The sequence below is a fragment of the Podarcis gaigeae genome (genome assembly GCF_964106915.1).
Source record: "Podarcis gaigeae genome assembly, chromosome: 2".
Lineage (NCBI taxonomy): Eukaryota > Metazoa > Chordata > Lepidosauria > Squamata > Lacertidae > Podarcis > Podarcis gaigeae.
In genome coordinates, this window is record NC_139679.1 from 12,496,107 (window position 1) to 12,509,755 (window position 13,649).

General features: G+C 47.2%; 1 protein-coding gene across 1 annotated transcript; it reads left to right on the forward strand.

Moving 5' to 3' along the window:
• The first annotated feature begins 494 nt into the window (after positions 1–494).
• LOC310839951 (aquaporin-5-like) lies at positions 495–13,649 on the forward strand. The gene is made up of 4 exons (XM_083729076.1): positions 495–1,256; positions 5,575–5,739; positions 8,832–8,912; positions 13,147–13,649. The coding sequence occupies exons 1-4, from the start codon at positions 894–896 to the stop codon at positions 13,342–13,344; spliced, it is 807 nt and encodes a 268-aa protein (XP_083585202.1). The 5' UTR covers positions 495–893; the 3' UTR covers positions 13,345–13,649.

Sequence of the window (13,649 nt, forward strand, 5' to 3'; positions counted from 1 at the left end):
AAATTCAGCAGTCCTTGCACAATTATTTCCAGACTCTTGGAGTGCTCACAGACTGTTGCTATTTTCAGGTGGGTTTCAGCCTAGCAAATTTGAGTTGTGCAATTATAATGGATTGGAGCTCTTGCGCAACAAACCCACTCCCCTCCCTGTTTGCTGGAAGGAAAGTAATGGAGAAAGGCACTGGAATGCGCACATAATGTCTGCTTGGTCCAATGCCATCTAACTTCCCCCATAAAGACATCAGGAAGAATGCTTGAAAAACAACAAGAAACAGGTTGCTTGGAAGCGACCTTGAATATGCTTTATGAAGTATGCCCATCTTGTGACCCAACAAGCAGAACACAGCCTGCTAGCTGTGTGCACTGTGGCCTGGCAGGTTCTTGGCAATGCCACTGTTTTGTGTGTGTGTGTGTGTGTTTTGTGTTGTTTTTTACAGACTCTGATGGCAGGCAGCAAAACCAGCACTAATGTCCCTGGCAAGCAGCCATTCGAAACTGGCGGGCAGCATTTAACTTGGTGGACCGCAGGCTGGGCAGGTCTGCGTTATGCAAAGGGACCGAGAGGATACAAATCGAAATCAAAGGACACTTTGCGGGAGTTTTCTTTGGAAGAATTCAGGAGGATCCTTCTCTGCATGCAACCGAAAGTCAAGCAGGGTCATAAATCACCAAGCAACAAAATGGCACAGCTGAGTATTACTAACAAGGAAGGTCAGGGTTTCAGAGGCAGGAGATGGGCGCTTTCCCAGGAACCGCATCTCCCGTTCCCAGTCCCACCCTATTTTTCATCCTTTCCCTAGATATATATTCCGCCCATCCTTCCTCTGGCAGAAGGAAAGATCGTGGCAATCCCTTTCTGCACCGTGGCTTGACTTCCTCATTGCCGCTTCTGCCATGAAGAATGAAGCTTGCTCGTTGGCCTTTTTCAGAGCCGTCTTTGCCGAGTTCTTGGCCACCATGATATTTGTGCTTATCGGGGTGGGCTCGGCCTTGAACTGGCCGTCGGCACTCCCACAGATGGTGCAGATTTCCTTGGCCTTTGGCTTGGCCATCGCCACCCTCGTCCAGTCCGTGGGCCATGTCAGCGGGGCTCACATCAATCCAGCGGTGACAGTGGCCCTCCTCGTGGCACAAAAGATTTCAGTGGTACGATCGGTGGCCTACGTTGTGGCTCAGATGTTGGGAGCGATAGCTGGGGCAGGGGTGATCCACCAGCTCACTCCAGCCGATATCCGAGGGACCCTGGCCGTCAATGCGGTAAGTGCTGCTGACACATGTATTCCTATTGTCCTGGCTGAGGAAAATGACAAGGGGTCAGTCCTGTTAAATTTCGTGGGTCTTAATACCAAGTAAGCATACGCAGGATTGAACCACCTAATGCAGGGTTAGAGAACCTGAGGCCCTACCAGTGTTGTTGAACTACAACTTCCATCACCGTAGATCATGGGTAGGCAAACTAAGGCCTGGGGCCAGATCCAGCCTAATCGCCTTCTCAATACTGCCCGTGGACAGTCCGGGAATCAGTGTGTTTTTACATGAGTAGAAAGTGTCCTTTTATTTAAAATGCATCTGTGGGTTATTTGTGGGGCATAGGAATTCGCTCTTTTTTTCTTTTCTTTTTTCAAAATATAGTCCGCCGCCCCCCCAAGTCTGAGGGACTTGTTGAAACAGTTTGCTGACCTCTGCCATAGATTATATACCCTCCAAAATTTTGCCGATGAAAATAGGGACATCCTATTCCTCCTCCTCCTCCCCCTCCTCCTCCTCCTCCTCCTCCTCCTCCTCCTCCTCCTTCTTCTTCTTCTTCTTCTTCTTCTTCTTCTTCTTCTTCTTCTTCTTGTTATTTTTACCACCCCACCCATCTGAAGATGTTAAGCTTCTTCTTTTTTTCCCAAAATCTCAGAAAAGAAAAGAAAATTTTTTGAGTTATTTTTAAGGGGTTTGCCAAAATCAAGACTTCTACCGGTTTTCACCCAAAGACTGTTTCTGACTGCCATGTTCTGGTTACGTGTGGGAAATCCCAGACATATGACAGCCCTACTCTAGGCGGCTTTCAACATATATGAAAACATTATAAAGCATTAAGAAAACTTCCCTATACATGGCAGCCTCCTGAAAGTTGTATAGTTAATTATCTCCTTGGTTTGGGGGTCGCATCTCTCTTTGGCCTCCAACATTTCTCTGATGAAAATAGGGACGTCCTAAGGAAAATTGGGACATTCCAGGATCAAATCAGAAACCGGGACAGCTTCTGTAAATCCGGGACTGTCCCTGGAAAATAGGGACACTTGCAGGGTCTGTGACTATTGACCATGCTGGCTGGGGCTAATGGGAGTTGGAGTCCAAAAACATCTGGAGAACCATAAATTCCCCATCCCTAATGCTACCTGGAGGAAACATGTTATGCCCTCCCCTGGCTGGAAAAACATCATATTGTGGGTCACACCATGGCCAGGTGCCGTTCTACAAACCCATTGGCATTATAGCCAATTTCTAGTCCTGTGAGTGTGGAGACTTCAAAATCCATCAGGGTTCATGATGAGTGCTGGAGATTACCTCTATTGTCCTTCTCAGTGGTGGCTCACTGCCAGTTATTCTCAGCAATTAGAGGATTTTGTGCAGCAGCAAAAGCTTGTTGGCACAGGATCCTGTCTTAATTTAAAAATTATTAATACTTATTCTATATTTCCCACTGTTTTTTTAAATAAAAAAATTACATTGTTTTTAATTATACAGTTAATATTGTACTTAATGTATTATGTTGTGTTTTATGTGCTTTGTTTTCTTCCTGCTTTCTTTACACACAACAACAACAACTACAACAACAAGAACACATAAACAGTCGTACCTTGGAAGTCAAATGGAATCTGTTCCGGAAGTCCGTTCAACTTTCAAAACATTCAGAAACCAAAGCACGACTTCCGATTGGCTGCAGGAAGCTCCTGCAGCCAATCAGAAGCCGTGGAAAACCTGTGTCGGACGTTCAGGTTCCAAAAAATGTTAGAAAACCAGAGCACTCACTTCCGGGTTTCAATCGCTCGGGAGCCAATTTGTTCAGGAGCCAAGGCGTTTGAGATCCAAGGTACGACTGTATTGCCAGGTCTTCGGGGTGTCTACACCTTACATTGAACAAGTGTGAGTCTGTGTGCCTGTGTACACAATAGCTGGACTGCACAAATGCACAAATGCACAAGTGTACATTGTTTTAGACAAGCACTTGTGCAGGTGTAGAGTACGATGAACCTGTGTCCATCAGAACGTGTGAACAACCCTCTTGCCTAAAGCCAATAGGGTTAGGCTGGAGAGGAGATAGCTGGGGCGCTGCCAAAAAAGCCTGAGCTTCGATTGCAGAAGGTTTTTGGCAGCTATACAAAGGGATGTGGAGTTCAGCCAAGGGATTGTGCTTGTCCTCAGCTACAATCAGAGCAGTGCAAGTTGCTTCTGGTTATTTCAGTGGCCTGGCGAATCTAGATCATTTACAGGCTCTCCAGCAGAGTGCTATGAAAACTTTGTCACACCGGCATGGTCTTGATTCCAACTACAGTGGTACCTCGGGTTAAGATAATTCGTTCTGGAGGTCCATTCTTAACCTGAAACTGTTCTTAACCTGAGGTATCACTTTGGCTAATGGGGCCTCCCATTGCCGCCACCGCGCGATTTCTGTTCTCATCCTGAAGCAAAATTCTAAACCCAAGGTACTATTTCTGGGTTACCGGAGTCTGTAACCTGAAGTGTCTGTAACCCGAGGTACCGCTGTACAATTCTCTTTGGATGTTTAGGTAGGTACAATATCACCATCCCAAGGGACTGCATTCCCTTGTTTGACAAAGTGGGAAGCGATCTTCCCTCGCTACTGCAGCCATAAATCCAGAATCAGAATGGAACATCACAGAGGTGACTAGGGGCTTCTCCAGACTGATTTGTTTTATTGTGGACATCTTCTGCAGCATATTCTCAGTGCAATAATAGTACATTAGTGGTGTATTTTTCAAAAGAACACAGCAAAGGGAAAACAGTATACTTATAGGGTTGTTGCAATGCATACAGTTTAAAGCAAAGGGCAAATCACCTTAAAGATGCTAAAGGGGTGTCTCCACACCCCACCATCGTTCAGCCCGGACACTGAGGTCCAGCTCCGAGCGCCTTCTGGTGGTTCCCTCACTGTGTGAAGCGAGGTTACAGGGAACCAGGCAGAGGGCCTTCTCGGTGGTGGCACCTGTCCTGTGGATGTCAAGGAAATAAACAACTACAGTGGACGCTCGGGTTGCAAACGTGATCTGTGCGGGAGGCACGTTTGCAACCTGCAGCGTTCACAACCCGCATCGCCACGTCTGCGCATGCATGGGTTGCAATTTGGCGCTTCTACTCATGCACAAAGCGTGATTTAGCACTTCTGCGCATGTGCGACTGCCAAAACCCAGAAGTAACCCGTTCCGGTACTTTCGGGTTTCGGCGCGTCTGTAACCCAAAAAAAACGCAACCTGAAGATTCTGTAACCCGAGGTATGACTGTATCTCATTTTCAGAAGCCATCTGAAGGCAACCTTGTATCAGATGTCAAGGAAATAAACAACTATCTGATTTTTAGAAGGCAACCTTGTTTCGGGATGTTTTTCATGTTTTATTATAAGTGCTGGAAGCTGCCCAGAATGGCAGGGGAAACCCAGCCAGATGGGCAGGGTATAAATAATAAAATTATTATTATTGAGACATAACGAAACCACCAGAAACCACCCTTTTTATCTCTAAAGTGCCCAGAGAGGTCAGTTACAGGTTTTCCTTTAAACAACAGGGGATGTCGGCCTACGCATCTTGCCAAAGAGGAGTGAGAAAAAGCAGCACTTGCCAAAATTCTGTGCAACCGGGACAGGGGGGGGTCTTTGTCCTCCATTGAATCCAGCCACCCAAGAGCAGGGATGGGAGCACCCTGCTGTTCTCCTGATGTTGGCACATTCCAGTTCCCAACAGCACCAGCTGACACAGCCAAGGGTCAGGAGAGTGATGGGGGTCTGTAGTCCAGCAACCCCTGAGAGGAGCATAGAGGGTTCTCCATCCCATGCCCTAGAGAACCAGCACTGGGTGCTTCTGCGATGATGAAGCTGGCCGGCAGGTTAGCAAGTGTAGAAGCTTCTAAGCCGATGTTATATCCAGATACTCCTATTTCCTTTAGAAGTTAGTTGCTGGCAGGGCTCCAGCGAACACCAGCGCGACTTAATTACTAGACTCTCGATTTCTCCTTTGGTGCTGATCCTGCTGGAAAAACACACATTTGGGCCTGGGAGGGCTTCCGAGACGATCAGACGGATGGGCACATAATTAGCTGCGTCATTCAGCAGGGCAGCCCCTCCATGCTAAGCCGGCAAGTCGGTGTTTTATGGGCCGACCAACCCTTGGAATTATCAGCTGTTCCTGGAAATCAACCCCATGGGGGCCACCTAACTTTTGTTCACTAAACGCTGCCGCCTGGGGGAGAGGGATGGTAATTGTGTCTGCTGTCTCTCTCCGCCTTTGCCAAGGCTCAAAGGCTGCCTCTTTCCGTGCCGCCTCCTCCTTCACAACTTCCCTAATCTTTGCAGCTGCACAACAACACAGGAGCCGGACAGGCGGTGGCAGTAGAGCTGATTTTGACCTTCCTGCTGGTCCTCTGTGTCTTCGCCTCGACGGACAGCCGCAGAACTGATGTTGTGGGCTCCCCGGCGTTATCTATCGGACTGTCAGTCACGGTCGGCCATTTCCTAGGGGTGAGTGTTGTTATCTCAGCCGGGCAGAGCAATGGTGCAGGGTGTGTTCCTCAGATGAGATGGCTCCACAGTTCTCCTTACGGGGTTTTCGCTGCAAGATCACATTCACCCAGTGCTATACCAGCTGCACTGGCTCCCGGTGGAGTACAGGATCAGGTTTAAGGTGCTGGTTTTAACCTTTAAAGCCCTATACGGCCTAGGACCCTCGTACCTACGGGACTGCCTCTCCTGGTATGTCCCACAGAGGAACTTACGATCTCAAACAAAAACATCTTGGAGGTCCCAGGCCACAGAGAGGTTTGGCTGGCCTCAACCAGAGCCAGGGCTTTTTCGGCTGTGGCTCCGATCTGGTGGAACGCTCTGCCACAAGAGACTAGGGCCCTGAGGGACTTGACATCTTTCCGCAGGGCCTGCAAGACAGAGCTGTTCCACCAAGCCTTTGGTCAGGGCATAGCCTGACTCCCTCCTTTGGCAATCTTTACAAAACTCTAGCCCAATGGTTGCCATCAATTTGATTTTAATTAATTTTTATAATGAAATGATTTTAGAATGTTGCATTATTTTATTGTTAGCCGCCTTGAGCCCGGCTTCGGCTGGGGAGGGCGGGGTATAAATAAAAAAATATTTATTTATTTATTTATTTATTTATTTATTTATTTATTTATTTATTTATTTATTATTTACCATTGCATTCCAGCAGGGGGTGCTATGGCAATTGGGGTGGGGGTGGTGGAAGGCAGTGTTGGGAAACTGCCAAGAAGACGGGGGGCATCAGGCAGGCATCAGGCAGCCCCTGGCCGGCAGTCGGTCTCCCTTGGAACAGCATCAATCATTTTTTTAAAAATAATAATATTTTATTAGGTTTTATAAGTAAACAGAAGAAACGAAAAAGAAAACACATACACAAAAATATAAAATTACAAAATACAAAAAAGAATTACAGACATTTAACTTATAAAAAAGGAGGAAAAAAGACAGAAAAACAAAAAACAAAAATCCCTCGTTTTAAATTCTCATCTTTGATTCACTTATTTTCCTGACTTCCTCACATCTCCCTTTTTTGTATCCCTTTTGAAAATTAATTCAGCAAATTCATATCCAATTAACTTATCTATTATCAATCCAATCTTATTTTTAATCTAGTTGCTAGAACCCCTTCAATTCATTTCAATGTCATCAACATTCAAAAATTTTACAATGTTTCTGTAGATAAATTTTAAATTTCCTCCAATCTTCTTCCACCAACTCTTCTCCCTGGTCTCGGATTCTGCCAGTCATTTCCGCCATTTCCATATAGTCCATTACTTGCATCTGCCATTCTTCCAGAGTGGGTAGATCTTGTGTCTTCCAGTGCTTTGCGATGAGTATTCTTGCTGCTGCTGTAGCGTACATAAAGAAAGTTCTGTCCTTCTTTGACACCAATTGGCCAACTATGCCCAGGAGAAAGGCCTCTGGTTTCTTAGGGAAAGTGTACTTAAGTACCTTCTTCAATTCATTATAGATCATCTCCCAGCATCAATCAGCGACACGAGCCTCAGATACGTTTAGAGACCTGTGCACGCTCTATCAGCAGAGTGTGTAAATCTTCTCACAGCTAAAGAGGCGGACAGAGAAATGTGTAAGCATAATGTACAGCATTTTATTCAGCATAGTTCAGGAACAGAGGAAAACATGTCTGCTTCCCTTCGTCTCCAGCAAAACAGCAGTAACACAAAAGCTATATACAAACGGAAGTTCCCAGCAAGTGCTGGAAGTAAACAGGCATGTGGCACACCAGTCACGCGTGCTTCTTTTAAGGTGGAATGGAACTACCATATTTTTCGCTCTGTAAGACGCACCAGACCACAAGATGCACCTAGTTTTTGGAGGAGGAAAACAAGAAAAAAAAAATATTCTGAATCTCAGAAGCCAGAACAGCAAGAGGGATCGCTGCGCAGGGAAAGCAGCAATCCCTCTTGCTGTTCTGGCTTCTGTGATAGCTGTGCAGCCTGCATTCGCTCCATAAGACATTTCCCCTTACTTTTTAGGAGGGAGAAAGTGAGTCTTATAGAGCAAAAAATACGGTATATCCTAACAGGCAGGTCCCTGGTGCTCCTATTAGCCAGTAATAAGTGTATGAAAGAACCATGTGTGTAGGACCAGTGGCCTGGTTCCTTCGTATAAAAGCTATCCAGCATTTTGCCAGTGAAACGGTCAAGGAGGCTGTTTCTGCACATGCTGTAAAGGGAAGTGAGGAGAAGATGGGGCCAGTCAACCTGGGAAGGTAGCCCATCTAGGAGAAGCAAAACTCTGGTCCCAAACCTCCACTGCCTTGAGGGATATCTTCAGGAGAAGAAAAGGCTAAGGGGTAAACTCAACACACATCTGGAGTGGAGTCCCTAAGACGGTTGGATGGCGTCTTGCACGTCTCTTCAACTCCTGCCTCCAAGCTGGGGTCAAACGTATTGCTCTGCTTTCCTTTGGATCACATCTGCGAAGCCGAGAAAGCAGTATTATTGTCTGGGCAGCTCAGGACCTCCATACCCACTACCCAGACTTGTGCCCCAGGGAGGTCATGTCAGTGATACTATTGCAGTGGTTTGAATTCACCTCTGGAGGCGCACTCCATTGTCTCTGTGGGTGCCCATAACGACAATTACTGTTGTTGCTATTCGATTTTTGTACCTGCCCTTCACCCAGTGGAAGCTGGTCTGTTGGGGTGAATGGGGCATTGCCCCACCAACCTCTGTCTGCCCCTAACCAGCCCCCCATCTGCCTGTTTTCCAAGTGTCATCTAGGGCTAGGGGTGGCGCTAGCCGTCATATTCTTTCTCCTTTGTGCTGCCATCATAGAACTCAGCAGGAAGAAGGATGGGAGCAAAGCCAGCATCAGTTGGCTCTGCCTGTCATTGGCTCTCTGGCGCCACCTACAGTTGACCTCCCTGCTGTTTTCCCTGCCAGTCCCAATGGCCACCAGATTGCCACTACCTTCACCGCTAGACCCCAGGGCGAGTTACTTACAAAAACATTGCAATAAAATATGGAAAGCTGTTAGGACCTTTTGCTCTACCCATCATTAAGCGATGACATTTCCCCACCATTATTACCTTCCAGATCTATTTCACGGGCTGCTCGATGAATCCTGCACGGTCTTTTGGCCCCGCTGTCATAATGGCAAACTTCCAAGATCACTGGGTAAGTGCTTCCATCCAGCTACCACCTGAGACTTCAGGCTTGTGATGGGCCCTGATATTGCTAGGAGATGGACACAAGTAGACATTCCCACCTTCCCCCACATTTTACGATGTTTCTCTGATGAAATAGGGACGTCCTATTTCATAAACATAATAATTTTATTATTTATACCCTGCCCATCTGACTAGGTTACCCCGGTCACTCTGGGTGGCTTCCAACATATATAAAAACATAACAAAACATTAAACACTAAAAAAAACCCAAAAAAAACTTCCCAACACAGGGCTGCCTTCAGATGTCTTCTAAAGTTACTTATCTCTTTGGCTCGGGGGTCACATAACCCTCCAAGTGTCCCTATTTCACGATTTTTCTTAGGATGTCCCTATTTTCATTGAAGAAATATTGGAGAGTATGGAGTTATGCAAGCCCTGAGCTAAGGAGATAAGTAACTATACAACCTTTAGAAGACATCTGAAGGCGGTCTTTTTTAGGAGATTTTAAAAAAATGCTTAATACTTTATTATGTTTTAATATATGTTGGAGGGACGCGGGTGGCGTTGTGGTCTAAACCACTGAGCCTAGGGCTTGCTGATCGGAAGGTCGGCGATTCAAATCCCCGCGACGGGGTGAGCTCCCGTTGCTCGGTCCCTGCTCCTGCCAACCTAGCAGTTCGAAAGCACGTCAAAGTGCAAGTAGATAAATAGGTACCGCTCCAGCGGGAAGGTAAACGGCGTTTCCATGTGCTGCTCTGGTTCGCCAATAAAGCGAGATGAGCGCCGCAACTCCGAGTCGTCTGCAGTTGGACCTAATGGTCAGGGGTACCTTTACCTTTACCTTAATATATGTTGGAAACTGCCCAGAGTGGCTGAGACAACCCAGTCACAGATGTAAAGGTAAAGGTAAAGGTACCCCTGCCCGTACGGGCCAGTCTTGACAGACTCTGGGGTTGTGCGCCCATCTCACTTAAGAGGCCAGGGGCCAGCGCTGTCCAGAGACACTTCCGGGTCACGTGGCCAGCGTGACAAAGCTGCATCTGGCGAGCCAGAGCCGCACACGGAAACGCCGTTTACCTTCCCGCTGGTAAGCGGTCCCTATTTATCTACTTGCACCCGGAGGTGCTTTCGAACTGCTAGGTTGGCAGGCGCTGGGACCGAGCAGCGGGAGCGCACCCCGCCGCAGGGATTCGAACCGCCGACCTTTCGATCGGCAAGTCCTAGGCACTGAGGCTTTAACCCACAGCGCCACCTGTGTCCGATCAGTCACAGATGACCAGAATATAAATGATGATGGTGGTGATTGACTACCTCTCTATTTTCATCAGAGAAACATTGGGGGGTATGCCATATCATCCAACTTTTCTCCAAAGAAAATAGGAACATCCTACCATACCCTTCAACATTTCTCTGATGAAAATAGGGACATCCTGAGGAAAAGAGGGACATTCCGGGATCAAATCAGAAACCAGGACAGCTTCTGTAAATCCACAACTGTCCCTGGAAAATAGGGACACTTGGAGGGTCTGATTTTCTACCACCCTCATCCTCGATTAGCAGCAGATTTCCAGGGTGTTAGAAAATGGGCATAGAAAGGGCAAGATCCTGTCTTCCAGGCCCTGGCACATGGATGAATGGCCGGTGCATTAATTAGATGTATACAAACAAGACTCAATTCTTGTCGGGCTCTGTCTTAATTAAAATCAGTTGTTTATGAAATACGGGTGTGGAAATTGATAGATGAGCTATGGGCCTTATCTTAGGGCCCCTGTTTAGACAATCTGTTATCCTGAGATAATCATTCCTCCATTTGCTTCAGCCTTTAATTTGCTTACATGCTCAAGTGATAAATTAGATGCTGGAGTAATGTGAAAGGAAGTCAGCCAACTCTAGCAAGATCAGGGACCCGACGTGGCTCACCTTTCTTTCAGCCCAGAATAAGGAACAGAAGAATCTTGGGTCACTGGAGTTCCTTAATGGGTAAACAACAGTTGCCAGAATTCTGGGAATTGTAGTTTACCTATAACAGAGCCGTACGTTGCAGTACCCTTAACAAACTGCATTTCCCATGATTCCTTGGAGGAAGTAACATGCTTTAAATTATGATGCGCGTCTAGGATTTTTCTTCCACTATGCTTTTTCACAAAAGGGTCAAAACAAAAAAAATTCCTTCCAGTAGCACCTTAAAGACCAATTAAGTCAGTTCTTGGTATGAGCTTTCGTGTGCATGCACACGAAAGTTCATACCAAGAACTGACTTAGTTGGTCTTTAAGGTGCTACTGGAAGGAATTTTTTTTGTTTTGACTATGGCAGACCAACACGGCTACCTATCTGTCACAAAAGGGTGTTAGGCTCAGAGTTGTTTTGAGAGTCTCCTGTGATTATACAGAATTGGAACAAATAGTACTGTTGTGCCCCAAGAATTTCATTGTGTAGCGAGTTCCCGCCTCCCCCCAATAGAAATAAAGACACGTGACACCACTATTTTAGGTTAATGGGCTAAGATTGGCCACAACTTTATTGGTTACAGGTAAAGAGCGGTATTGGCTTAGGCATTGGTCCTATCCGACTATCTGGCTTCAGACTATTTGCTTGAAGACCGGGAAGGGTTAACACCAGCAGGGGGAGCCCCGCTGATGCACATCAACTAGGAACTCCCCCCGGGGTCACCGCTCAGGGGCGCGCTTTAGGCTCTGGTCTCCATAGGCTTCGGACGAGGCCACGCCCCCCCGGAATCCTTTACCGGACTACCCTTCAATATTTGGGGGAGGTGATGGCGCTCCTCCCCCCCCACATCTACATAACAATACCCCTACCAATGACTAACCACCAAAACCAAAAGAGTTGTGACGATTTGCTACGAGGTAGGCGAAAAACCAAATGGCCAGTGCCAATTTGCCAAGTGGAAAAAATTCCTACCAGGCCCCCTTAACAGTGACCAACCGAAGTCCATAGCAAGGTCAGAAGGGGAATCTTAAAGGGTGGGCGGGTGGGAAACCTCAGCAGCTGAGCAGCCAAAAGAGTGAGATCCCGGGGCCGCGCTCGCCTTAAGTGAGGCAAGCCACACACCCCAAATCGGTCAATTGTCTATAATCTCTGGCAGCAGCTCCAGTTGATAATGTTGATGTGTGATGTCAGGAGCTGACGTTGGCCATAAGTAACAGGAATGATGAGCACAAAACATAAGAGAATTTCAGAGTATAGCTACACTGTGCATGGATCCAGAACCATTTCCTTTGAGCACTTCGAGACAGTCCCAAAGCCATTTGACTCTGCTCTGGCCAACTGCTGTGTCCCAATGGGATGGGCTTTAGCAAGACTGCACTTGGCAGCAGAACATGGTTGGCATATCTTGGCCCCATCGTCCCATTATGCATTCTGAGCAGAGGATGGAAATAATAATAATAATTATTATTATTATTATTATTATTATTATTATTATTATTATTATTATTTGTACCCCGCCCATCTGGCTGGGTTTCCCCAGCCACTCTGGGCGGCTTCCACAGAGACCAAAAATACACTAAAATGTCACACATTAAAAACTTCCCTGAACAGGGCTGCCTTCAGATGTCTTCTGAATGTCAGATAGTTGTTTATCTCTTTGACATCTGATGGGAGGGCGTTCCACAGGGTGGGCGCCACTACCGAGAAGGCCCTCTGCCTGGTTCCCTGTAGCTTTGCTTCTCGCAATGAGGGAACCCCCAGAAGGCCCTCGGCGCTGGACCTCAGCGTCCGGGCAGAAGCCAATGTAGGTCTTTCAAGACTGGTGTTATAGTTGTAGTTGTAGTTTCTGGGTCACCTTCAAAGGTAGCCCCACATAGAGCGCATTGCAGTAGTCCAAGCGGGAGATAACTAAAGCCTGCACTACTCTGGCGAGACAGTTCGCGGGCAGGTAGGGTCTCAGCCTGCGTACCAGATGGAGCTGGTAAACAGCTGCCCTGGACACAGAATTGACCTGTGCCTCCATGGACAGCTGTGAGTCCAAAATGACTCCCAGGCTGTGCACCTGGTCCTTCAGGGACACAGTTACCCCATTCAGGACCAGGGAGTCCTCCACACCTGCCCTCCCCCTGTCCCCCCAAAACAGTACTTCTGTCTTGTCAAGGTCCTTTCCAACTATATGATGGTGTGGTATACCTCAAGAAGGGGGGAAACAGCTCTGTAGCTGCTCCAATTGGGAATGATTCCACTGAGGAGTGACTCACCAAAAACCTATGTTTTGTTTGCACTTCTTCAGATCTTTTGGGTGGGACCTCTGGCGGGCGGCATTGTTGCCTCTCTGATCTACAACATCATCCTCGCTCCTGACACAAGAAGCCTATCCGAGAGGCTTGATGTTCTGAAAGGGACCTACCAACCTGAAGATGACTGGGTGGAGAAGAATGATCAGAAGTACTCAACGGAACTGGTGGATCACAGGATCATAGAATCATAGAACGGTTGAGCTGGAAGGGACTCTGACGGTTATCCAGCCGAAACCCACTGTCAAACAGCCCTTACTGTCAGAAAGTTCTTCCGTTTAGTCAGAATCTTCTTTCTTGTAACTCTCCAATCTCCTTTCATCCAGGCTAAATTAACCCAGCTCCTTCAACCGTTCCTCATCAGGCTTGCTTTCCAGGCCCTTGACCATTTTGGTTGCCTTCTTCTGCACACGTTCCAGCTTGTCAATATGCTTCTTAAATTGTGGCGCCCAGAACTGGACACAGGTGTGGTCTGACCAAGGCAGAATAGAGAGGGACT